Raw genomic sequence first — 26,424 nt, 5'->3', positions numbered from 1 at the left:
GTATCAGGGTAGGTATAGGTAACAGAACTAGCATGGACACCGGTACCACAAATACAAATTCAAACTCTATCCAAACCTTTACCCTGTCTGTAACTCTGGACAACTTCCAAATTCTTGGAGCCTGAGTTTCCTGAAAACTTAAATGAAGTTAATAACACATGCCTTAAAGGATTAGTGAAAAGAGAATTAAAAAGGATGAATACAGAAAATCTAGCATGGCATGTAAGAATCCTCCTCTCTCTCCCAAAGGAGTAACAGCAATGTTTAAACCTTATCCCAAGAGTTAAATTAAGAATTAATTAAACATTCCCAAGTTCAAATTCTAGGTTCATCTCTCTTGACCATGTGGCCTAGGACAAGCTTTGACAGTGCTCTGATCCCCAACTTCTTCATCCATGAAATTGGGGTCACCGGTAGTAACTGTTTACCCTGTACAAGCATATAGTGCTGTACAGAACCAGCTATTAGTCAGTGTCCCATTATTATTAATTTCAAACTCAGAATGCTGATGCATATAGCTCATATCTGTCAATATTTCCGTATTTCTATATTTGCATTACAAGTGACCGCCCTTAAGTGACAGTTAGATGGCTTTATTCTTCCACAGGGGAGAAAAAAAGTCTTTTTTGGCTAAAGAGCGAAAATCTGCAAAAATACTAGCTTGTGAATAAAATAAGCTCAATAGAACATGATTTTCTCCTTCCCCACTTTCTATTATTGTCCTAAACAAAACACACTCTTTCTACAATTCACCAGGATCGTGGCCCTTAAATATTGAATGTAATTTTGCTACGTAACAGCAAACACCAACACTTGCAGTGTGACAAAAATTAAAAGTAAACAAATTATCAAGGTACATTTTATTTCCGAATCAGCTTGATTTACTCTGAAAATATGACCCAACTTCCTCTTCCCAATTGCTCAATCTGACCACAGTCTCTCACTGACCCAAGCTGCAATTCTTAAATATATGAGCAGATGAATCCAAATCCCATCTTTGTCTCCTTTGACAAGCTAGAATTGCTATTGTTCCCTTGGTAAACATAGTAGGATATGAAATAAGACAATTCAATCCTCTAATTTATGACAATGGGAGAGATGTTGCTGAAAACCCTGAGCTATCAGTGCTTTTAATTAAAACAACATTAGTAATGGTCACTAAAGGAAAATATATTCCATTGTAAATGTCAAGATTTACACTGTCTCTGACAAAGACACAATAATTATGCTAAGGTGCAGAAAGTAACACCGCCTCACTAATTCTCCTGCAACACAAAATATACAGTGAAAGTGACAAATGGATTAATTTACATATGGATGAACATGATCTGTTGCTCTCCAAGGTCCCAAAAGATACATAAGAGAAAAGTTTAGCGATGTTACTGGATGATGTCTTTTAAGACAACACAATACAATATCTGAGTATGTACCCTTACGACACAGAGAAGGGATTTTCAAAATATTTTAACTTAAATAGATTCACTAAAAGAAATCACCTTCCAACCACTGTTCCTTGTCTCTGGTCAATTAGGGTCGTAATATTGTTTTTATTGTATTACAAAAGGTAAGAATGTACACTGTATAAATGAATAAATAATATAGATTACTAGATAAGCAGATAAATAAATACAAAAGCACAAAAATACAAAAGCAAATGACCACTCAACTCACTTCCACCCACTTCAAGGAAAACACAGTTCCTTTATCACAGTTACTATCAGAAGCCTTTCCTTTCTTCATTTTCCTACAAGCATGCAGAAATATATATGTGGACACATTTGTGCCAGAATTCCTTTTTTTCTGACACTCACTTTTTTCCTCCTACTCCACAATATGTCAGGACAATTTTCTACAAGATATAGCAAATGGAGTAACATAGAATAGAGCAAAACATGAAAACCTCAAACTCATTAGTGGACGATGTTTTTAATCTTATAATAGATTATGCCACCTTTTAACCTTCCACTCCTCCATTTAGAAGATGTTACCTATGCTTATGTTACACAAGTTTACACTTCAATTACAAGAGTTCAGAACTAGATATTCCAAAAGTAAAGTAGCTGCATGTTGTTCAAATGTAAGACTGTTTAAACTGGCATTTTAAATGGATGACAATTTTAGCCTGCATAATGCATGAAGCAGTGTCTCTACATTCGGGTTTGTAATATTCATTCATTGATTCATTAAGGACCCATTATGTTCCAGGGCTCAGGAATCCAGGTGAACAACCAGCCACGGTCCGCAACTTCAGAATCTGCTTTTCAAAGTAGCTAATGGGTTATGAAAAGGCTCTACAGCAACTATTTTATTTAATGTTCAAGACATCCTTGTGATTCAGGAGCCATAATTATTGATATTGTTTAACTGAGGAAACAGAAATTAGGAGAGGTTAAGTAACGTGTCCAGAATCACAATGAAGCCATGGTATAGAAAGATCTGTCTGTCCACCGCCTCCCACAGAGGTTTATGCTCTGAGCCACCAGGTTATATGTTTTACAGCTTAAAAATGTGGTTACTAAGAGGCCAGAATCTTAGAGAAATCATGAAATCTCACTTGCCCTCAGTTTCCCCATCTGTAAAGTACAGAATTGGAGAAGTTAATATCGAATCTCTCTGTACTCTAAATGTCGATTTATGCTGGTTCGTTTTTTTCTTTTTTCTTTTTTTTTTTTTGAGACGGAGTCTTGCTCTGTCGCCCAGCCTGGAGTGCAGTGGTGCGATCTCGGCTCACTGCAAGCTCCACCTCCCATGTTCATGCCATTCTCCTGCCTCAGCCTCCCAAGTAGCTGGGACTACAGGTGCCCGCCACCATGCCCAGCTAATTTTTGTATTTTTAGTAGAGACGGGGTTTCACCGTGTTGGCCAGGATGATCTCGATCTCCTGACCTCCTGATCCACCCGCCTTGGCCTCCCAAAGTGCTGGGATTACAGGCATGAGCCACCGTGCTCAGCTCTTTTTTTCTTTTCAAGGATTTCAAAACTTGAACTGATGTTATTCATCCAATATGCTCTCCCTTAAATTTAATATGATCTTCACTTGCATGCCTCTCTAGATCAGAGAATAGTAGGAAACATTTTTAATAACCCTTATATTCTTCCTGTTAGTCTTTCTCCAGCTAATATGCCAGTGCCTTTCTCAGCCTACACCTTTGTAAGATAAAAGGAGAAACTGGTATTTCTAACTTTGTATTCATAACGCCTATTTAAAATCAAGATCGAATTCCCTAGAATGCATGACCTTAACTTGCAGAAAGTTGACCCATTCTTGAGTTAATATTAGAGCAATTAGTCTAACAAAAGATCTTTTCTTCATCTTTATAATATTCAACTTCATCTGTGTCTGAAAACTAAGCTTCAAAATTTAATGCCAATAAAATGTCCAATCTCCTTCACACACGCTTGATCCTGTGTCTGTCTCTCTAAAATGAATTTAACTTCAGAAATTTACTTCTGTATGATAAAGAACTTTTGCAGTCCTATGTGTAAAATTGTCAGTCTCACTTAGAGGTACCCCAGAAGCCTGGGAAATGTACTTCTTTCTAATTTTTTTTTTCTTTGAGATGGCGTCTCACTCTGTTGCCCAGGCTGAAATGCAATGGCATGATCTCGGCTCACTGCAACCTCCGACTCCCGGGTTCAAGCCATTCTTCCACCTCAGCCTCCCAAGTAGCTGGAATTACAGGCACCCACCATCATACCCGGCTAATTATTGTAGAGATGGGGTTTCACTACGTTGGCCAGGCTGGTCTTGAACTCCTGACCTCAGGTGATCAGCCCACCTTGGCCTCCCAAAGTGCTGGGATTACAGGCGTGAGCCACTGCGCCCAGCCACTTCTTTCTAAATCTTTAATCAATCTCAAAATATCTGCTTGTGAGCGTAACTTCTATAATTCCATCTATTATACAAATATTCCCCAGAAATGTATAGCTGCCCAATGAAATTGACAGTTATGAGAAAAAATTAAAATAAAATTTTCTCCGCTCAGTCAGTAGGCTACTTGATGGCCAAATACCCTGTTCAGGATTAAAGTGGAATCAATCCCACAGACAAAAGCATCTCTTTTCCCTCTGGCTACAAGGAGCTATAACCAGCATTCCCTTTTTATGGTGATATAAACAGGTACTCAGGAAGAGCTGCTATTAGGCCATTGAAGCAAGAAAAGCTAAAGTAACATTTCTTTAAGGCACAGAAATCTTGCCTACTGTTTGGAGCTTCTTCCTCCCAGAGAAAAACACAGTTGGTACTAACCCTTTACCCAGTGCAAATTCAATGTAATGAACCAGTTAAGGTATTTTCTTTTTTATTTTTTTTCACTGTATGAATCTACTGAGGAGATTGGGGCATTTTAACAACATAATAAATAAAATATGATCTGCCAAATTTCCATTTTACGAAAATCAAATTAAAGAGCCATTTTAGTTTTGAGAACATTGAGTAAAATAAAGGGAGAACCATGGGCCAAAAAATCAAGCCAGATTCTTGAAAAAGGTCTTAAATCCCTCTTTAGAAGGTTGGTCTAAAGTTGCAGATTTGCAGTTACACATCAGGTTGCTGGAGACTGGGTTTTCCAGGAACAGATTCCAAGAAGGAGATCTGCATGCAGGGTGTTCACTGCGGAGGGCTCTCAGGATCAGCACCTTGGAGGGAGTCAAGGGCGGGCACAGGTCAGCTGTGATGTACTCTCAGCAAGGGCTTCCAAAGAGTTTTTTCAGTGTATGAGTCTACTGAGGAGAGTGCGGCATTTTAACAACATAATAAATAAAATATGATCTATCAAATTTCCATTTTATGAAAATTAAACTAACGAGCTATTTTAGTTTTGAGAACATTGGGTAAAATCAAGGGAGAACCATGGGCCAAGCTACCTTGCCTAAAGGTGCCAGCCACCACACCCAACTAAGTACCAGCTCAGCTGCAAGCTGTCACTGAATCACACTCCAAGCAGCTGGGAGAAGGAATGCTTCAGTCATTAAGACACAGATGGAGATCTGGGAAGCAAACTATTAAAACCATGCTCACCACACAGGTCTAGCTCAATCATAGTCAATCTTCCCACAGTTAAGCAATGGATTCTGAAATGTCAAGCCCAATAGGAAAGGCTAAATATCCCCAGATGAATGAGTCTTGCTAAGGTATCCAACTGCAGTTTTGAAGGAAATCAGTAAAAGTGTAGAACATCCAGCTCCTTCCCAGAAGGTCCACTGAACATTAAGAGTACAACAATAAAGCGAAGAGCTGGGAGGAATTCTTTAATTCATTCACTCATCATTCATTCAACAGATAGTTATTGAACATTTAATATAAGGGAAAAAGCAAGAAGCGAGACAAGCTGTGCCCTTGTGAAGCTCACAGGCTAGTGAGGCTAAAATCATCAAAACAACACTCTCAAAACAAGTATTTTTAAATAGCCATGAGTATTATGAAGAAGTAATATAGGGAAGCACTGTCCAATAGAATTCTCTACAATTATAGAAATATTTTATTTTTATTTTGAGACTTGGTCTCAGTCTGTCACCCAGGCTGGAGTGCAGTGGCATGATCATGGCTCACTGCAGCCTCCAACTCCTGGGCCTAAATGATCCTCCCACCTCAGCCTCCTGAGTAGTTAGGAGTACAGGTGCCAGCCACCACCCCCAACAAAGTTTTTTTAATTTTTGTAGAGACAAGGGTCTCGTTATGTTGCCCAGGTTTGTCTCAAACTCCTGGCCTCAAGCAATCCTCCCACCTCAGCCTCCCGAAGTGCTGGGATTACAGGACTGAGCCACCGCATTCAGCCTGGAAAAATATCTGTGTTGTCCAATATGGTAGCCACTGATGACTATGTACATGGCTATTTATCACTTAAAATGTGGCTAGTGTGACTAAGGATTGGGTTTTTAAGTTTATATTTAATTTTAATTAAATTTACATGTCCACATGTAGCATGTGGCTACCCCTACCATTTAGACTGGGATATGTCAGAAAAAGCATCTCCAAATCAATGACATCCCAGCCTGGATTTTCAAGATGAGCAGTAATTAGAGAAACTAAGAGTAAGGGGAAGAACTTGCTAGTCAATAGGAAGAGCACATATAAGGATGGTGACAAAGGAAAGCGCGTGCCTACTGGAGGAACTAAAGGAGGTGTGTTGGGCTCATGCACTGATTTTGGGGAGTATGGTATGACACGGCGAGTGAACGCAGCAGGCTCTGGGTCACACAGTGTCCTGAGTACATTTCAGAGATATTCATGTGCAAGGGGAAGGCACAGGAAAGTTGTAAGAAAGGTAGGATAGAATTAGATTCAATTTTTAGGTAATCAATTTGCCATAAAGGGAACAGATTTGGGGAGTGGGGGATTGAGCCAAGGAGCAGAGGGACAAACACATCCGTTTTTTTTTTTTTTTTTTGGAGGGGGACAGAGTCTCACTCTGTTGCCCAGGCTGGAGTGCAGTGGCTCAGTCTCAGCTCACTGCAACCTCCGCCTCCCAGGGCCAAGCAATTCTCCTGCTTCAGCCTTTCGAGTAACTGGGATTACAGGCGCCCGCCACCACTCCTGGCTAACTTTTTTTATTTTTAGTAGAGACAGGGTTTCACTATGTTAGCCAGGCTGATCTTGAACTCCTGACCTCAAGTGATCCACCCTCCTTGGCCTCCCAAAGTGTTGGGATTACAGGCGTGAGCCACCGCACCTGGCCAAGAACATCCTTGAAAAGGTTGTTCTCTCTGTTACCTCTGCTCCTAAAACACACACACACACACACACACACACACACACACACAAAGCCACACTCTTACAAGCACTCTTTACCAGAGTGTACCTGGTACAACCTCTTTGAAGAAAATTTGTTTTATTCCTCAAAAGTGTAAATGTACACAACTGTGTAAGAGTAACTTTTTTTTAGGACTTATCTTAGAAATACAGTATCATGTATGCGTGAGTGTATACCCAAGGATGTCACTACCTCATTGTTTATATAGCAAAACCTGGAAACTACCTAAAAATGTCCATTGTTAGTGGACTACATTAAAGAAATTGTGACATAGAAAAAAATGAATATTGACCATTCATAAAAATTTTTGAAAAGTGTTTCAACATAAGTTAAAAGGGACAAAGTATATAATAGGATTGTATAATATGAACCCATGTGTGTAAAACAAATTATATATACACACACAAGTACATGCACTTTTATGCTTGCCTCTAATAAACGTCTCTGTACTAATATACAAGAATCTGCTAAGAATGACTAACCCCAGGAAGTGAGACCAGTCTGGGGTTGGAGAAAATTTTTCTCTTCATTCTATCCTTTTTTGCATTGTTTTCTTTCTCTACCATGTATATGTAATATAAAATACTGGTTACATTAAAAGAATTTATATATATGACATATGAATTTATATATATGTATATATGTCATATATACATATGATATCCTTTGTTGTAGATAGAGTGGGTCCATTTTCTTTCTTTCCCTCCCTTTGTCTTTCTTTCTTTTTCTCTTTCTTTCACTTTCTCTCTCTTTTTCTCTCTTTCATTTTTTGCCATTCTTTGCCAGAAATTAAACTCTGCTTTTTCTAATATGAGATCACTCTTGGAATCCAAAGTAAAGAATACATTCAGTTGTTTGGGATCTGATACAAGTCATGGCAATTTTGGAGAAAAATCCCAAGTTTTCTCAGCTATTTTCCACTCAGGAAGCCAATGGTGGGATGCTGCGGAGACCCACTTGGGACTGAATAGAATGTTTCGGGTACTTGAGATGCTCTTCACATCCACAGTCACCCTTCCTGTGCAGAGGTGAACAGCTGGTGGGGGAAGGAGGGCAGGCATCTCCGTCTCCATCTTCCGCAGCGGAAGCCGAGGTGTAAGCAGTTCAGTGACATGGTCTGCTCATAGCAGATGGCCGGCAGTAGGACAGGGGTGAAAATTGGGCCCTTCTCACCCTGGCCAGGTTTCTCTTCTACCAGTTTGGCCTGTCCTGGGGACTGCAGCTGCGATACTGCAAAAAGGCTACAAGAATCAAGAATCACACAATAGAATTCCACAAACCTTTTGGAATTTCTTGACATATATGAATATGAGTATGTATTCTATGCTAGGGTGACTTGCCTCTTTCATAATTTAACATGCAAGATGTTATTTCAGGTTTTCAATTATTCACTTAAATATTTATTGGCACCTACTGTGTGCTCAGATACTATTCTAGCCACTAAGAATTCAGCCATGAACAAAACAGAAAAAGACCCGCTCAGTGCTTGTGGTTACTAGAAGAAACAAGCAACAAAGAAATGAATAATTTAAGAAATCATTACAGTTGTGAGGCATGATCCTGCATGCAATTAAAAAGGAGTGAGACAGAGAATACCTGAAGGAGACCACCTAAGATTGGATGGTCAAACAGTTCCCTGGGCAGGGGACTTTTGACCTGACAATGAAGTCAGAGCCTGCCATGGAAGAACGTTACTGACAAAGGGAAGCGTGAGATGGCAAAGACATGGACGGAAAAGAGTTCACCATTTGAAGAGTGAAAAGTAGATGCTATAGCCAGAGCTTAGAGAGAAAGGAAAAGAGGCTGGGCGCGGTGGCTCACGCCTGTAATCCCAGCACTTTGGGAGGCCGTGGCGGGCGGATCACAAGGTCAAGAGATCGAGACCATCTTGGCCAACATGCTGAAACCCCATCTCTACTAAAAATACAAAAATTAGCTGGGCATGGTGGCATGCGCCTGTAGTCCCAGCTACTTACTCGGGAGGCTGAGGCAGGAGAATTGCTTGAACACGGGAGGCGGAGGTTGCTGTGAGCCAAGATCGTGCCACTACACTCCAGCCTGGTGACACAGCAAGACTCCGTCTCAAAAAATAAAAATAAGAGAGAAAGGAAAAAAGAGGCTCAAGATACCAGATACCCAGGAACAACATAAATGCAACATTCAGAAATTATATCTAGCACTCAGTACAAAGATTCACATCATCCCCTACCCTCCCACTCCTGCCACATGGCTAGACACACTTGAAGCATTTTATAAGATTGACCAAGAATATAGACTGAGCTGTATTAATGAATATGTATTTATCTGATTAAATTTAAAATATATGTATGTATATATGTATGTATATGTATATATGTATCATTTCATTCAACATACATTTATCAAAAGTGCAAATTCACAATTTAATTTTTAGAGAAAAATACAGTAACAGTTAACATATAATTTATCCTATCTTTTAGGTAAAAGATTTCCATTGAGCCATTTCCCAGGAAGGTGTGTTTTAAGAAAGTAAATTATGATTTATATGTTTCTAAATGCTCACTAAATAACTACTTTTTGAGTTGAGTAAATATTACTCTTAAAAGAAAAAAGCCTGCACAACTGAAAAGATTCTAATTATAAAATGCCCTGAAACTCAGCCACAAGTTAGGGAAATCTATACACAAATGAGTCCATTTCTCACCTCGTAGACTGGCAAGACGTTGAAAAGGCTCTCGGGCCTAATGTGACAAAATGAGAGGAAATGGGCTTTCTTGTCCATTGCTGGAGAACATCCCCCAAAGCTACTTTCATGAAATTCTACATGTGAATACCCTCGGAACAATAAGTCCCACTTCTAAGAATTTATTCACCTCCAGGCTCTCCAGTGGGTGTGATGAGCAGTGGTCTATAGCACTGTTTGTAACAGAGGAAAAAAATGGATTTACCCCAATGTTCCATGAAAGAGATAGACGCTGGATTCGAACCCAGGTTCTGACACATAAGGCTGTGTGAGTTGGCCAAAAACTTAACCTTTTAGTATCTCAGTTTCATAATTTGTAAAATGGGCATAAAATAACACCTACTTTATGCACATATTTAACAAAAAAAAGGAAGGAAGGAAAGAAGAATAAATAAATAATCAAATAAAATATATAAGATATATCCATACAGGGGAATCCTATCGAATTATTCAAAACTATGATATATCACTAAATAAGAAATCCATGGCTCAGAAGACTATATAAGTATAAATTGCATGCAAACGCACATACAGACACACACATGCACACACGCCCACACACACACAAAACTACTTATATATAGACTATTCTGGAAGAAACTATTCACAGTGGTTGCTTCTGAAAAAGGGAACTAGATGATTCTAGGAAATGGAGATGAAAGGAAACTCTACTCTTCGGTGTATCAACTTTGTATCCTCGAATTTTGTACCAAGGGTACATATTACCTACTCCAAAAGACATCAAATAAAATTTAATTTTAATGGAGTAAATCCAAACCTTTGATATTAATTGCTGTATTTCCTGATAATGAATTTGCAGATTATATATAAACAACTAGGAGAAATTCTAAAATGTTCTACTGTTCAGAAGAGAATCTACTGCAAAATGAGATGGGATATAGGCACAGTTTTCTATTTGTCTGCTTACATCTGAATACACCATTCCATTCTTCTGACAGGAAGTAAAACCATTCATCCATTCAATCAACAAATATTGAGAATTTACTAAGGACTATGACCTGGGGATACAGCAGTGAGCAAGATAGCCAAAGTCCCTGGCCTCAGAGAACTTACTGTCGGATGTAAATAATTTGTAAAATGGGCATAAAATAACACCTACTTCATGCACATATTTAATAATAAAAGGAAGGAAGGAAGGTAGGAAGGGAGGGAGGGACGAGGGGAGGGAGGGGAAGGGAGGGAGGGAAGGGGGAGGGAAAGAGGGAGGGAGGGAAGAAAAGCACATAAGCAAATAATATATGGAAGGGAGGGAGGGAAGGAAGGAAGGAGGGAAGGAAAAATACATAAGCAAATAATATATGTAAGATAAAACTTATGTCTCTTAGAGTAAGTTCTGTGAGGCCAGGGACTTGGCTATCTTGTTCATTCGCTCTCTTACAGAAGAAAAACAAACAAGAAAAAAATGTATATAGAAACAGAGAAACAGAAAGAGAAGAGAAATAAATGGCGCAAAATAAAGAAAAATTGTTAAGTTCTATACATGGATTTAAATTACGTGATGTTCTAGAAGGATGTGAGGAGTCAACTTAAATGTTGTAGTCAAGGCAAGTCATTCTGAGGAAGGAATATGGATGCCAAGAGACAGCCAGCCAGGAGAAAATCAGACATAAGAGCAGCCAGTTAATGGAGAAGATGGATTCAAACCAGTGAAGCCTTCTCCAAGAGGACAAACTCTCTGGGAAAGGTTGCTATCCAATCTCACTTTACACCACACTGAATTAATGGATGCTGAAGACTAGACTACGTTCGTGATAACTTCCAGATTTGAGGCCACTGTTGGTGGAATGGAACCCAGGCTCAAAAAGTGGCTCTTACACAGATTAGCCAACATATCTGCACTTTGGTAGGCAGAAACCTGGAAACTGAGAAATTAGTATAAAGAGTCAATTTTGCTAGGGGATTCAAAGAAGTATGATTTCTTAAAAGTTTGGAAAATAAATTTCTTTTGTTGAATGAATGTATGGTGTTAAGATAATAAAATGAATCCTAAGAGTTGAATTGCTCTTCTAAACATGGAAACTTGTATTAAATAAAAGAGTTAGTCCATTGACGAGACTTGCTAGTTTCTCTTTCTGCTAATCACAGCAGTATCCATTGTACATCCGAATGAAGGGAAGAAAAAATAAGGGCTTGGGCAAAACCAAAATAAGGTTGTACACTTTTTGGAGGGTGAGAAGTGACATATACATGGTGATATCAGAGGAAAGTTTTGTAAGAGGATGGTATTGGGTACATGGGAGTTTTTTCCCTAAGCACCTAATTTTTAAGTTATTTATATAAAATGATGACATTTGGCAGCTATAAGTAAAGAAATTTTAGAAAACCTATTTTGAAAAATAAGTACACTGGTCTGCAGTTTCCCACACTTCAGTCCTGCACCCTTTGGATTTGCACTGCATCTGTGTACCACCACCTACCTCCAAAATTTTTGTCACTGCATGGTGATATAATACCTGCACTGTAAGTTAACATTAATTAAGTTACTTTGCTTTTTTAAATAAATAAGCTTTATTTAAAGAGGAAGCACACATTCTTATCTGAAATTGGAAACCAGTATCACTTGAGAGAAAATGTCAAATTTAACATAATATAAAGTTAATCAATGCAATGAAACATGACGCTGTGAGCTGAACACTCCGCACCTAAGTCAGGATGGTCCTCTCTAGGAAAAGACCTAGTAGTCACCAACTCTTTGACTTATGTTGGACAATAAATAATACTTTTTCTCATTTTATGATTGAATGTTGTTTACTACCCTAAAATTATCTCTCTAGATATATAAATCTCACATTTGGACAAAGCTGTTAGAGTTAATAGGCAAAAATACTGTGGCCAGTCTTATAATCAAAGGTCTGCCATTTTGGCTAATATATCCAAGTCTTTATGTTCTAAGATAGGATTTCACTGGAGGCTCCTAAATAAACCCAATATTACAAAAATATATCATAGAAGACAACAGCAAGAGGAAGATAGAATGCAACCTTATTTTTTTATTATCAAAAACATGACTCTTCCGCTGGAATATGAGTGAATTAATTTCCACCAGGCCATGGTTCTCACAGACAATAAACTAAAAATATCATTTCAACCTCTTACCAATAAAAAATAAAAATCAATAGTATGACTCACTGAGTTTCTACTATGAGTCAGGCACAGGATTAAGAGCCTGGTATATTCATCTTTCATATATTATCCTCATTTTTCATATATAAGTAAGGTAAAGATCAGAAAGAATAAGCAATTTTCCCTAAGGCTACAGAGCCAATAAGTGGCCAAGCTGAGACCCAAACTAAAGTGTGAGTCTCAAACTTCTGCTATTTCCACCACAAAAAAAAACTAATGCACCAATTAAATCGTGTGTGTGTGTGTGTGTGTGCATTTGTGTGTGTGTAAAATGAGAAAGTATCTCAGAAAGATTTCTAGTAGTTATAGACATTATTTTAAAATTTATATTAAAAGGTAAAGGAACTAGAATAGCTAAAACAATTTTGAAAAAGAATAAACTGAGAGGGATCAGTGTGCCCTATTTCAAGACTTATTGTATAGTTACAAATACAGACATATATAGACATATATGTCTATATATACAAATACAGACATATATAGACATATCACTGTACATATATAAGGCATACAGAACAATGGAACAGAATAGAGGACCCAGGCAAAGACATAAAAATGCTCAATGAAGAAAAGACAACCTTTTCAAAAAAGTGCTGGAGTAACTGTACATCCATAGGCATAACCTTGACCTGAAATGCACACCTTATACAAAAATTACTCAAAATGGGTGATGGACTTAAATATAAAAGATAAAACTATAAAACTTACAAAAAAAATTGAAACATCTTCAGGATATTAGGCTGGCAAGACAAGACTGAAAGAAGATACCTGCAAACCACTTATCTAAAAGGGATTGATGTCTAGAATATATGAAGAACTTTCAAAACTCAACCGTTAAAAAATAAACAATCCAGGCATTTTACTGAAATGGACGGCAAACTGGAACATGAAAAGATGCTCAACATTGCTACCCTTTACAAAAATGCAAATTAAAACCACAATAAGATACCACGACACATCTAGAAGAATGGCTAAGATAAAACACAGTGATGACACCAAATGCTGGCAAAGATGCAGAAAAACCGATTCACTCACACATTGCTAATGTGAATGTAAAATGGTACAACTGTGAGAAAACAGTTCAGCAGTTTCTTTAAAAACTAGACACAACTACTCTACAACCCAGCAATTGCACTCCTGGACATTTGCGTAGAGGCACGAAAACGTATGTTCACGTGAGAACCTCTACACAAATGCTTATATGAGCATATCAGCTTTATTCATGATAGCCAAAAACCAGAAACAACCCATGTCCTTCAACAGGTGAGTGTCTAAACAAACTGCGGTACCTATTGTACATACACACCATGGTACACTACTCAGCAAGAAAAAAGAACCAACTTATACACACAACAACCTGAACGAATCTCAGGGGATTATATTGAGTTTTAAAAAAGCCAGTCCCCAAACATTACATACTGTATGGTTCTTTTACATTACATTCTTTTTTTTTTTTTGAGACGGAGTCTCACTCTTGTCACCCAGGCTGGAGTGCAATGGCACGATCTCAGCTCACTGCAACCTCCGCCGTTCACTGCAACCTCCACCATCTGGGTTCAAGTGATTCTCCTGCCTCAGCCTCCTGAGTAGCTCTCCACCATGCCCGACTAATTTTTGTATTTTTAGTAGTGACAGTGTTTCACCATGTTGATCAGGCTGGTCACCAACTCCCGACCTTGTGATCTGCCCGCCTCGGCCTCCCAAAGTGCTGGGATTACAGGCGTGAGCCACCATGCCCAGCCTACATAATATTCTTTTTAAAAAAATTCTGAGACAGAGTCTCATCTTGCTCTGTCATTCAGGCTGAAGTATAGTAGTATGATCAGAGTTCACTGCAGCCTCAACCTCCCAGGGTCAAGTGATCATCCCACTTCAACCTCTCAAATAACCAGCACTACAGGCGTGTACCACCACACCTGGCTAATTTTCTATTTTTATTTTTTGTAGAGACAGTCTCACTATGTTGCCTGAGACTAGTCTCAAACTTCTGGGCCCAAGTGGCCCTTCTGCCTTGGCCTCCCAAAGTCCTGGGATGACAGGAACGAGCCACCAAGCCTGGACTCCATTTACATAATATTCTTGAAATGACAAAATGACAAAAGGAAAACAGATTAGTGGTTGTCAGGGGATTAGGGATATGGAGGACAGGGGCAGGAGGGACAGCTATATAAGAAGACTGTGAAGGATCCTCCAGGGGATGAAATGTTCTATATCTTAATTGTATCATTGTCAATACATTGGTTGTTATATTGTCCTACAAATTTGAAAGATGTTACCATTGGGGGGAAAGTGGTTAAAGGGCATGGAATATCTCTCCATATTATTTCTTACAACTACATATGAACTTAACAATTATCTAAAAATAAAACTTCAATTAAAATAATGAAATATTGATCTTAACTTTTTTTTTTTTTTTTTTTTTGAGATGAAGTCTTGCTCTTTTTCCCCAGGCTGGAGTGCAGTGGCGCAATCTCAGCTCAATGCAACCTCCACCTCCTGGGTTCAAGGGATTCTCCTGCCTCGGCCCCCTGAGTAGCTGGGATTACAGGCACATGTCACCATGGCCAGCTAATTTTTGTATTTTTAGTAGAGACAGGGTTTCACCATGTTGGCCAGGCTGGTCTAGAACTCCTGACCTCGGGTGATCCACCCGTCTCGGCCTCCCAAAGTGCTGGGATTACAGACGTGAGCCACCACACCCAACCTGATCTTAATCTTTAAGAAGGCATAGCAGGTGGAAACTGGGAGAGGCTGGGGCAGGGAGGACCAGACTTCTCTAAGAATCTCATACAAGCTGCAAAGCATTGTCTCAGAAAAGTCACCTGCATCCTCTCACTGGAGCCTAGTTAACAACTCGGCTTAAGAACACAAGACAACCAGTTAACAATTTTGTTCTCTGGGATCCAGGGCATAAACAGAGGGTGAGAACACTAGTGAAATAAAGGCAGCCCCCACAACCGCTCTGCAAAAATCAGCTTCCAAATACTTATCCAAAATGTAGCCATCTGCATTCTAGAAAGAAGCTATTTTAATTTAAACATTCACATATATCATGTGGCATTTCTAAACTCACAATTTTATTTTGAATTTCACAGGAACGGGGGGGGTCGCACCATAATCTCTTCAAGGCTTAGAATCTCCAAAGTTTTAATTTCCACCCTACTAGGATCAAATTCCTAGAGTAAGAGAAAAATCAAATTTGCCCTTCCTCATTTCACAAAAATAGAATAGAAAAATATCCTCAGGCATCTTTTCACTTCAATATTTGACCTGTTACTCAGATTAATTCCTCTTTAACTATAGTGAATACATTAATCTCTTGTTAATAATACAAATCCAAAATTAAATTGTCAACTCCTTGAGGATGGTGATTGTATCTGCCTTATTTAAGGTGGTTAACACTAATAGGTACTCCAGAAATATTTGAGGAATGATAAAACAAATGGAAGAAAATATATTCCAATGAAAACTAAGTTCTTAAAATACCAAACGATTCCCCACAAAAATTACAAAGCTGCTTTAAAAATAAATATTTCTAGTCTTCTAATAAATATGATTTCAAAAATACCTTGGCAGATGTGGGGACAATCATATCACTAATTTGGTTTATGTCTATACACAAAGTCACTAAATTGGCCACTCTGCTTAAATCAGTTTTGGGGATGATGATGTAAAGGCTGACTTTATGCACAATTAATCTTCTCATCCACATGGACAATCAGATGAGATGACTGAAATACCAGCTGGAAAGCCCTTCTGACATGGAAACCATGTCAACGAAGCTGATTCAAATGAAGTCAAAATAATTGAGTCATCCCGACTGATGCATGTGTATATACACAGTCTATCTGGCCATAAATTTCCCTACTGGTAAAGTTATCCCAAAGCCTCTTATTCTTAAAGAGTAACTAAACTTCACATATCTTACTAAATAGTTGCATGAGTTCATAGGTGCATATATGTACCTGTGCATACATATACTTAAATAACAATAGCATATGATGAGGCCGGGCACGGTGGCTCACGCCTGTAATCCCAGCACTTTGGGAGGCTGAGACGGGTGGATCACCAGAAGTCAGGCACACAAGGCCAGCCTGGCCAACATGGTGAAACCCTGTCTCTACTAAAAATACCAAAATTAGCCGAATGTGGTGACATGTGCCTGTAGTCCCAGCTACTCAGGAGGCTGAGGCAGGAGAATTGATTGAACCCGGGAGATGGAGGCTGCAAGTGAGCCGAGATTGCGCCAGGGCACTCCAGCCTGGGCAGCAGAGCGAGACTCCATCTCAAAAGGAAAAAAAAAGGAGTATATGAGTTTATTCTATTTGTATAATTTTCATATTATGACTATGACTTTGTCATGGTACCATAAAAAATGCATGGATTCCTGAACATCTAAATCTAAAATCCTCAAATGAAACATGAAATCATTTGTGGCATACCAGGTCAGGTGAAACTATAAAATGAAAGAATTAGAAAATGTTTATTTTTAAAACCTGGCCGTGAGCTGACCAATTTTTAAAATTTCTTCTCTGCCACAAAAGAAAACAGTCCCCAAGTTAACAAAAATACCTCCTAGTCCAGTGAATTCACTCGAATTGAAGTTACATGAAGAGGCATTTCTCCTTATTTTATATCTCTACCATTTGTGTAGAATCACAAAAAATCTTATAAAGGCGAAATCTTATAAATTCCTTCTGTATCAACCATCAATGCCAAGCAACATTTGGTACTTGTACTAAGTTTGTTTCCCTAACTAAAAAACAAGTTCTTTGAGGATATGAACAATTGCAGTAGAAACAGTGAAATAATAACCAGTTAAGTGTCATTGTCTCTAACCACACTGGAAGTAGGAGTGAGAGCCCTAATAAACATTAATTGGGTTTTTACTGTGTCAAGCACTGTGTTAAGCTCTTTATGATCATCATCTATTAGGTGAGTAGTAAGAGTCTCCATATTTTTACAGAAGATGGAGGCTTATAAATATTAAATAACTCACCAGAAGTCACATAACCAGCCAGTGAGTTGGGATTTTAACGCAGTCACATGTCAGAGCCTGTGCTCTTAAGCCACAACACAGTGATGGGGTCATTAATTTATTCCACAAATCTTCATCAAATGCCCACTCTGTGCTGGGCCCTGCACTAGGCACTGGGGGACAGCTATGATTAAAGAAGAGAGAAACAAGTCCCAGCCCTCATGGAGCCTCACATGTCCTTGGCAGTACATAGGCAATACAAAGATAAATGAAGGAGAGGGTAATGAGTCTAGGGAGAAAAAGGGGCAGGGAAAGAAGGAAAGGAGAGGGAGAAGAAATAAAGTAGAGTGGTCTGAGGCCGGGCACGGTGGCTCACGCCTGTAATCCCAGCACTTTTAGGAGGCCGAGGCTTGTGGATCTCAAGGTCAGGAGTTCGAGACCAGCCTGGCCAACATGGTGAAACCCTGTCTCTATTAAAAATATAAAAATTAGCTGTGTATGGTGGTACATGCCTATAATCCCAGCTACTTAGGAGGCTGAGACAGGAGAATTGCTTGAACCCAGGAGGCAGAGGCTGCAGTGAGCTGAGATCACGCCACTACACTCCAGCCTAGAAAACAGAGCAAGCCTCCGCCAAAAAAATATAGATAGATAGATAGATAGATAGATAGATAGATAGATAATAGATAGATAGATAGATAGATGATAGATAGATGATAGATAGACGATAGACAGATAGATAGATAGATGATAGACAGATGATAGATAGATGATAGATAGATAGATGATAGATGATAGATAGATAGATGATAGATGATAGATAGACGATAGATAGATAGATGATAGATAGATAGATGATAGATGATAGACAGATGATAGATGATAGATAGATAGATAGATAGATAGATGATAGATAGATAGATAGATAGAGGCCTTAAAGGCCTTATTGGGAGGGTAGGAGCTGAGAAAAGGCTGAAGGAGGTGAGAGAGCAAGCCAGGAGGAGGTAACTGGGGAAACAGCATATTCCAAGCAGAGAAAACAGTGAACGAGAGGGTTCTGGGGCAGCATAGGGCCTCATGGCCCATTGTAAGACTTCTCTGCAGTATATGGAAAGTCACCAATGGTTTTGTTACCAGACCGGGGTTCTCGTCCAGACCCCAAGAGAGGGTTCTTGGATCTCTCACAGCAAAGAATTCAGGGCAAGTCCGTAAAGTGAAAGCAAGTTTATTAGGAAAGTAAAGGAATAAAGAATGGCTACTCCATAGATGGAGCAGCCCTGAGGGCTGCTGGTTGCCCATTTTTATGGTTATTTCTTGATGATATGCTAAACAAGGGATGGATTATTCATGCCTCCCCTTTTCAGACCAAGGGTAACTTCCTGACATTGCCATGGCATCTGTAAACTGTCATAGCACTGGTGGGGGTAGCGCCACGTAGCAGTGAGGAAAACCAGAGGTCACTCTCATGGCCATCTTGGTTTTGGTGGTTTTTGGCTGGCTTCTTTACTGTAAACTGTTTTATCAGCAAGGTCTTTATGACCTGTATCTTGTGCCGACCTCCTATCTCATCCTGTGACTTAGAATGCCTTAACTGTCTGGGAATGCAGCCCAGTAGGTTTCAGTCTTGTTTTACCCAGCTCCTATTCAAGATGGAGTTGCTCTGGTTCACACGCCTCTTACAGCTTCAGCAGCCAGGTGACATGACCTTTCTTACATTTCCAAAGGAACACTTTGCTGTATTGAGAAGGCACTGGCGGGAGCAAGAGTGTAGGCAGGAAGTCAAATGAGAAGACTGTTGCAATGTTACAGGGAGGAGATGAGGAGGGTTTGGACCAGGGTCGGAGCAGTGGATAGCGTGAGGTGACAGCCGGATTCTAGATATATTTCAAAGATACAGCCCACAAGATCTCCTGATGGATTGCCTGTAGGGGTGGGAGATGAGGGGAGAAGAGTGAAATGACACCAAGGTTCGCTTGTGATTTTTACCTTCACAACCAAAATGCTGGGACCTCTAGTGGCTAAGATGGAGAGGACTCTAGGAGCAGCAGGTCTGTGAGTCATCCAAGTGGAGATGTGGGATAGACAGGAGAATTTACATGAGTGGAGGTCAGAAAAGAGGTCCAAGCTGCTAAGTCCTTGGTAGACAAGAGCACAGAAATGTCACTTAAAGGCAAGTAACTGAGGGATTGTGCGTAGATAAATAGACCCGAGTTTCCGTTCTAAAACTTGCACTGTGGGCAAGCCATGACAATGATTGATTGGAAAATCATCTCAATTGCAAGGAAAGAAACGAAATGAGAATTGTTATATGATGCCATCTAAGTCACACATTCAGCAGGTTAATGTTGTACAAATTGCCTGATTTGCCTCTCCCCTAAAAAGAAATTTTTAGTGCATTTAATGGATTAGTCAAATAATTATGGACAGCTGCTCCTCTCCTTCCCCCAGCCCCCCAAATAGTAATGTCGACATTCCTGAACAAATTCAGTACCCAGGGCACAGCTGGAGACCTCCAGGAAACAATGGGGATTAAGCTGGGGAATACAGATGTGAAGATACTGAAACTTTTGAGTTAAATGAATTGTATTTCATTAAGCTTTTTGATGTCTAAAGAAGAGAATAAGTCTATACATATTTGATTGCTTAATCATTTAAACTCTTTAGGATTTCAAATGAAGGTGACCACTTATCTGTGACCCATTTGAATGGGAATGTTTCTAGAATGTTTCCTGTCCTGTTAAAAAATCACATATATAAATATATGTATATTATATATTATACAATATGTACATAGGTTGTATGTATATATTTATTCCTATGTATAAAAATACACACACATACACATATATGTGTATAATTTGTAAAAGTTTCATCCATTGAAAAAATCTGGAGCTGCATAAACATTTATGCCTTTGTACACTTCTACATAGAAAGAGAAGGAAATAGATAATTCCTATATCCGTCTACCAATCCTAACTCATCTTTGATTAAAGAAAATGATACAAGCAGAATCAATGTTCTAGACTTTCATTGCATTTTCACAAATATCTTCTTTAATGCTCCCAAGAACATCATTAAATAGTGTTCATTGTACAGACTAGAAAACTGAGGCCAAGAAAGGTCAAAGGTCAACAAGCAATAGAAGCCGAATGCGTTCCCTTCTCCTCTTTCTCCAAATCTGAAGAAGCATTTATTCCTTGGCACCAGGAACAGCTGCTTACCATGAAATGTTTTTGTATTTAATTATAAACCGTCCCAAACATGGTCTGGATTCCATTAATAAATGCTGTTGTATTAGTTCCTAAAGGTTATAAATGGCAAGACCATCCATGCACTATATAGTTCAGCACATATTTCAACATGAACTTACCAAGTGCCTACTCTGTGCTAGACAAAATAAATGCCCTACCTCTCTTTGAGACTGGCACATATTCCTGGAAGATACATGTCGCATGCTGTTCTAGACTATATGTAGCCTAGATTAATACCGCTAACATTCCTTACTGTGGACATAGGGTCCCCATGCCAATTCCGTACAGCATCCTTCACCAATATTTGCAGCCTCCATTAAAACTTTGGTTTGCACTGTGTTCTGGCAACTATGTAATCAGCCTCTTTTGTAAATCATACCATAAGAATATTTTAAAAATTAACTGGTGAGAAAACCAATGCTAACAAATAAGACCAGATTTACTTGATCATATTTTTGACCTTTTCTCTCCGTGAGCAATAACCATAATTCAATAGATATTCTGAAGTCTGAACGTGAACACAGACAAAAACAATAAATCTTGAGAAAGTATACTGCTCACTAGCATCCAAAATGCTGTAAAACATAAAACAAATACAAACTAAATATTTCTGTTCCTTCTGCTTCAAATATCTGTCCATAAATGTTGGCACACACATAGGGCTATGTTGTGTCAATTGTAATAATCTAGAAAAAATAACCTCAGTTACCACAAACAAGAAAGTGATGGTAACCAGTTTTTCAAATAAATTACCATGTGTCACAATTTGGCATAAACTCTGATCCTTATGAATAATTCATATTTTGTGCATTAATAATGCATGTCCTCTTCCCATTGGAATGCTCCCTAACACAGAATGGATGTCTCATACCAATTCCTTCCATTGACATGATGGAGTAAAGCTAAATTAGAATGCTGTTTTTTTTTTTTTTTTTTTTTAACTTAACTCCCCTTAAAATTGTAACACTTGGCCAGCCTATAAGCATACCAAAAATAGAAAGTTCCCATTATTGTTTGCCCCTTACATGGGAGTCACTCAGTAAAGTACCCCCAACAATGGGTGCTCTTGAAGACGAGAATATTTGCATAGCAGAAAAGAAAACCAAGGAAACTTTGACAGAGCTGATGGAAATGGTGAATTCTGTTACATTTCTCCCTAATTACATATGTATATATTCACAATAACACAGGACATAATCGCTAAAACATGGTCACCAGCAGGGGAAAAAAAGAAAAGAAAAAGACCAAAACGAATTAGGCAAGAGTTTTATAATAATTGCGGATGTTCCTCCCCACAGGGCTTCCCTCCCTAGCTGAGTTTACTACTGTGAAATTTCTTTTCAGTTTTCAGTAAAAGTATCTGGCACATTAAAACAGTCCAAAGACCAAGTAAGAGAAAGATGCCAAATGACACATATTTCTAAAGAAAGCTATTCAATTTACCACTCATTATCAATAGCGGCATTCCACACGATTACTGACATTATGCTTATTTCAGGCATTACACCAAAGGATATTTTCTCCCCCCGCCCCCGCCACCTCTCCACCCCCACTTTTCACCCCTTATGTCCAAACGCATAGGATCAACTAAAACAGCGACAACACTTGATAGGAGGCAAAGAGAAATGAGGGACCTAGTTTGAAATTTTTAGGAAATAAAAAAATCGTTCCAGTATCTTCCCTCTCCCTCAAGAATTCTTCCACCATCATTCAGTCCCAAGGAGAGGAAGGGTGGGTTCTCTTTTGAAGCCTCCTCCAGCGAAGAGCCAAGAGAGAAAGGGGCGAAAGAGGGAGTTTTAAGGAAGGACCTAGCCTGTGTCAACATCTGTCCCAAGTGCCCTAAGATTCATTCATTCTTCCTTTCAGGACATATGTAGGGAGCACTTGCGCTATGCCAGGTATCAGGTTCCACGTAAATAACCCTTCCGTGGACCTCCAGGGTGTATTCCAGCAACAGAAATCCACCACCCCGGCTTCGAACCGCGGGAAATCCAGATTCAAGTATCTACCCAAGTTGGCCCCGACCAGAGGCCAGCCCGCACCGCCTTTGACACGACACCTGGGACAGAGGTGGGGGGGTCCAAAGACACCTTACGCTTGGCAGAAATCTCTCCCTGGGGTCAGAAGGTTCGTGACCTCTTTCACACCGAGTATGCGTGTCCTCTTTCTCAACCAGCCGATCCATCCCCCGGAAAAGTTAAGTTGGCGGCGAGTGGGAAAAGAGGGGAACCGGGGGCATCCGGCAGGCACCCCCGCCCGGGCTTCTCGGCTCCAACTTCCATGGCTACCGAGAAATATTTATTTCGAGTAGATGGGCTCCAGGGGCTACTGAAGCCCAACACGCGGCCACCATCAGAAAGCCAAGTCATCCAAGAGATAAAGATAGATCCATTACATACCTAGACGCTGGCCTTACAGTGACAGCCCCGGAGACGCGGGTTTCGGCTGAGAAAGCCACCGCGCAATTCTCCGGCGCGCGGCCGGGGACTCTCCGTCCACCCTCCAGGGATGCTGGCTCAAGAGAGAGACAATCGAACCGGCGAACAGCAACACGGAGAGGATCGATACTCACCCCGAGGCGTCTGCTCCGGATCCTCACGTACCCTTGCTTCACTATGTCATTAAAATTGGAAGCCATCCCAGACAGCCGGTGACCCCCCCCTTTACCCAAGAGCGCGCACCCGAAGTGGCTCTGGGGAGGGTGGAGGGCAGGGTCAAGACAAGCAGTCGGTGGGAGAAAGTTGGAGAGGTGAAGCTGCTTCGGCGGCGCTGGGCGAGGCTTTAGAAGGCGCACATCACTTTCTCTGTCCCCCCAACCCTGACAGTGGGCGGCCGGCTTGCAGCCACTTTCGGGGAGCGCAGAGCGCGGCGCGGGGAGGCGAGGCTGGAGCGCCGGCGTCAGCTGACTCCGCGGCCGGCCTGCCAGGAGGAGGAGCGGCGGCGGCTGAGGGATCCAGCCCTGCCTCCTCCCGGCCGAGAAGGAGGAGAAGAAGAAGGAGGAGGAGGAGGAGGAGAAGAAGAAGGAGGAGGAGGAGGAGGAGGAGGAGGAGGAGGAGGAGGAGGAGGAGGAAGGAGGAGGAGGAGGAGGAGGAGGAAGGAGGAGGAGGAGGAGGAGGAAGGAGGAGGAGGAAAGAGGAGGAAGGGGTGGGGGGGCTAAGAGGAGGAGCCGCGCGAGTCCCAGCACTGGGCTGCGGCCACCCGTGAGCAGCCGCCCTGGAACGCGCTCCCCGCGCCTCCCACCCACCTTTCCCTCCCCGCTTCCCCTTCCGATCCCTCCCCTCCCGGCGGACCCGGAGCGTGCCCCCGCCGCCCCCGCACCTCGCCCACAGCCTACTGAGATAACGCTCGCTCTCCTCGCTCCAAAGACTTATTTTAGGAGGAGAGGAAATTTCACTTTTTTCCAGCCGCCGCCCATCCCGCCTCCCCCTTCAGCCCCTGCCCTTTCCCCGAGAAGGGCCGATTTTGCGTGTGTGTCTGGGGAGATGGTGTTGCCGCAGCTCGCCTTGACCTTGGCATCTGAGGAGAGGGATATTGTCACCGCTTAAGCTAAATGCTTCCTTGGGTTTCCTTGTGTCAGGGACCTAGCCCTCGCTGGTATCATTTGCCACAGTTTCCCTGTTTCAGCCTCTTTCCCGCCGGAATGTGTTTCCCAGGGGGCTGAGACTTGGCCTCATCACTGTCTGTCCCCAAAGCCTGACCCCAGAGCAAGTGCTCAGTAAATCCTTGTGGTTATCAAGATGGCCACCTAGGTGCCAGGCACTCTCCAAGCCTTTTGCATGGATTGACTCATTCAAACTCCCCTGCACTTTTTGAGGTAGGTGCCCTGTTAATGTATACACCAGGCCCATATTTAAGCCTCCTTAGCCTGGCAATAGAGCTCTCATTGCCATTATGAGATACTGCCTATACAATAAGATGAAGAAGGGGACTGAATTTCACACTCACCTGCCCCTGACTGCATTACCTCCCTAAAGCATACTTGATTGATAATTGCTAACACACATTGAGCACCAGTGTGCTGGGCATTGTGCTAATCTTGTTAAGGGAATAATGAATTAGGCACCAGCATCCATATTTTACAGACTTGCTAAGGTCTCACAGCTGGCCACTATCAGAGCTAGGATTGAAGGGAGGTGTGTGTAGTGCCCAGCTCTGCTCCTAAACATTCTCCTATTCCTCTTCTGAAGAGAGGATCTCACAGAAAGAGAGGTTACTAGTTGATTTCCAAGGAAGATCTTTCTAATCATTTGCACTATTCACAAAGGCAAAGATGATCATCAGAAATTAGACAATTCTTACTCACTGGGAAGCGACAAAGCTAAAGCTAGAGATCACTGCTCAGAGCCATTGAGAAGAGGATTCAGTGACTAGTGGATTGTTTGACCTGATGACATCCACAGGTCTTTCAACTCTAAGACGATATGAATCTTCCCATTCTCACTGGGAACATTAGCTTTTAGTCACCTTGGCTTGATGAGTTTCAGTTAAAGAACAGAATCCTCCAAGAATGTGTCATAGGAGAACCGAGACTAAATGGGGACAATCAAAAAGGAGATATTCTGGCAGGGAGAACTATTTTTGCTACATAGTAAACCATCTGTCTTCATGTTGCCATTCTATGGAAAATGATGTTTTAATTTTAAATCTCTCACCAAAAGAGATGAAATGGTAAAATCATTTGGAGAGCTCCTTTTGAAGGATTGGAACTTAAAAAAAAATGCTGCCCATGGTTGCTGTAAAATAGAGGTGTTCATGGAAGGCATTTATCTAACACATCATTTATAGACCAAGTCCACAGTATTATAGAAACAAAAAATGAAGAAATTAAGGCATAAGGAGCTGAAAATGAAGGGCCCACAATAACGGAAATAATTACTGACAAAAACTGAAGGCGAGAAATCCATCCCTTGATAGTTAATGCTGACTATAATCAACATCCATAAATAATTTAACTGGAACTGAGGAAACTAGAATCAAACCAGAAAATATCTAACTAGACGTGAAGGAACAATTGATTTCTTTTTTAAATTGCAAGACTGAATCCAATATATGGTTTTGTTTGGTGAAATCAAATTGACATACATGCAAAACGTACAGACTGTGATATACTATTCATAGGACATTTACACTTGTCCAAATTGTGCAATACAAGCCCTGGCAGCAAGAGCAAAGAGACCGGGCACAGTGGCTTACGCCTGTAATCCCTGTAGTTTTTTGGGAGGCTGAGGTGGGCGGATCACCTGAGGTCGGGAGTTCGAGACCAGCCTGACCAACATGGAGAAACCCCGTTTCTACCAAAAATACAAAATTAGCTATGTGTGGTGGTGCGTGCCTGTAATCCCAGCTACCCGGAAGGCTGAAGCAGGAGAATCACTTGAACCTGGGAGGTGGAGGTGAGCCAAGATTGCACCATTGCACTTCAGCCTGGGCAACAAGATTGAAACTCCGTCTCAAAAAAAAAAAAAAAATTAAAAAAAGAAAAAGAAATGGAAAAGAACCATTCACAGAGGTAGGCAATGTAAGGGGTGCTTATAGAGTTCTACAGAGCGCAACTTGCCTAACCATATGCTGCCGAAC

General features: G+C 40.7%; 1 protein-coding gene across 3 annotated transcripts in view; it reads right to left on the bottom strand.

The window, feature by feature from the left end:
* DOK5 (docking protein 5) overlaps positions 1 to 23,840 on the bottom strand; it is a 175,248-nt gene extending 151,408 nt beyond the window's left edge. The window contains exons 1-2 of one of the 3 annotated variants that reach the window (XM_009437440.5): positions 23,420 to 23,577; positions 4,285 to 4,638 (exon numbers count right to left, since the gene is read on the bottom strand). In XM_009437440.5, coding sequence (XP_009435715.1) covers positions 4,468 to 4,638; positions 23,420 to 23,485 — 237 coding nt within the window. In that variant the 5' untranslated portion in view covers positions 23,486 to 23,577 and the 3' untranslated portion in view covers positions 4,285 to 4,467. Of the gene's footprint in view, positions 1 to 4,284; positions 4,639 to 23,419 lie in introns of those variants that run through there. The other 2 variants (XM_009437437.4, XM_009437438.5) reach the window with 2 other exon arrangements.
* Between the last annotated feature and the right edge of the window lie 2,584 nt (positions 23,841 to 26,424).

Source organism: Pan troglodytes, chromosome 21 (assembly GCF_028858775.2).
Source record: "Pan troglodytes isolate AG18354 chromosome 21, NHGRI_mPanTro3-v2.0_pri, whole genome shotgun sequence".
Taxonomy (NCBI): Eukaryota; Metazoa; Chordata; class Mammalia; order Primates; family Hominidae; genus Pan; species Pan troglodytes.
This window is presented reverse-complemented; position numbering and strand designations above follow the sequence as displayed.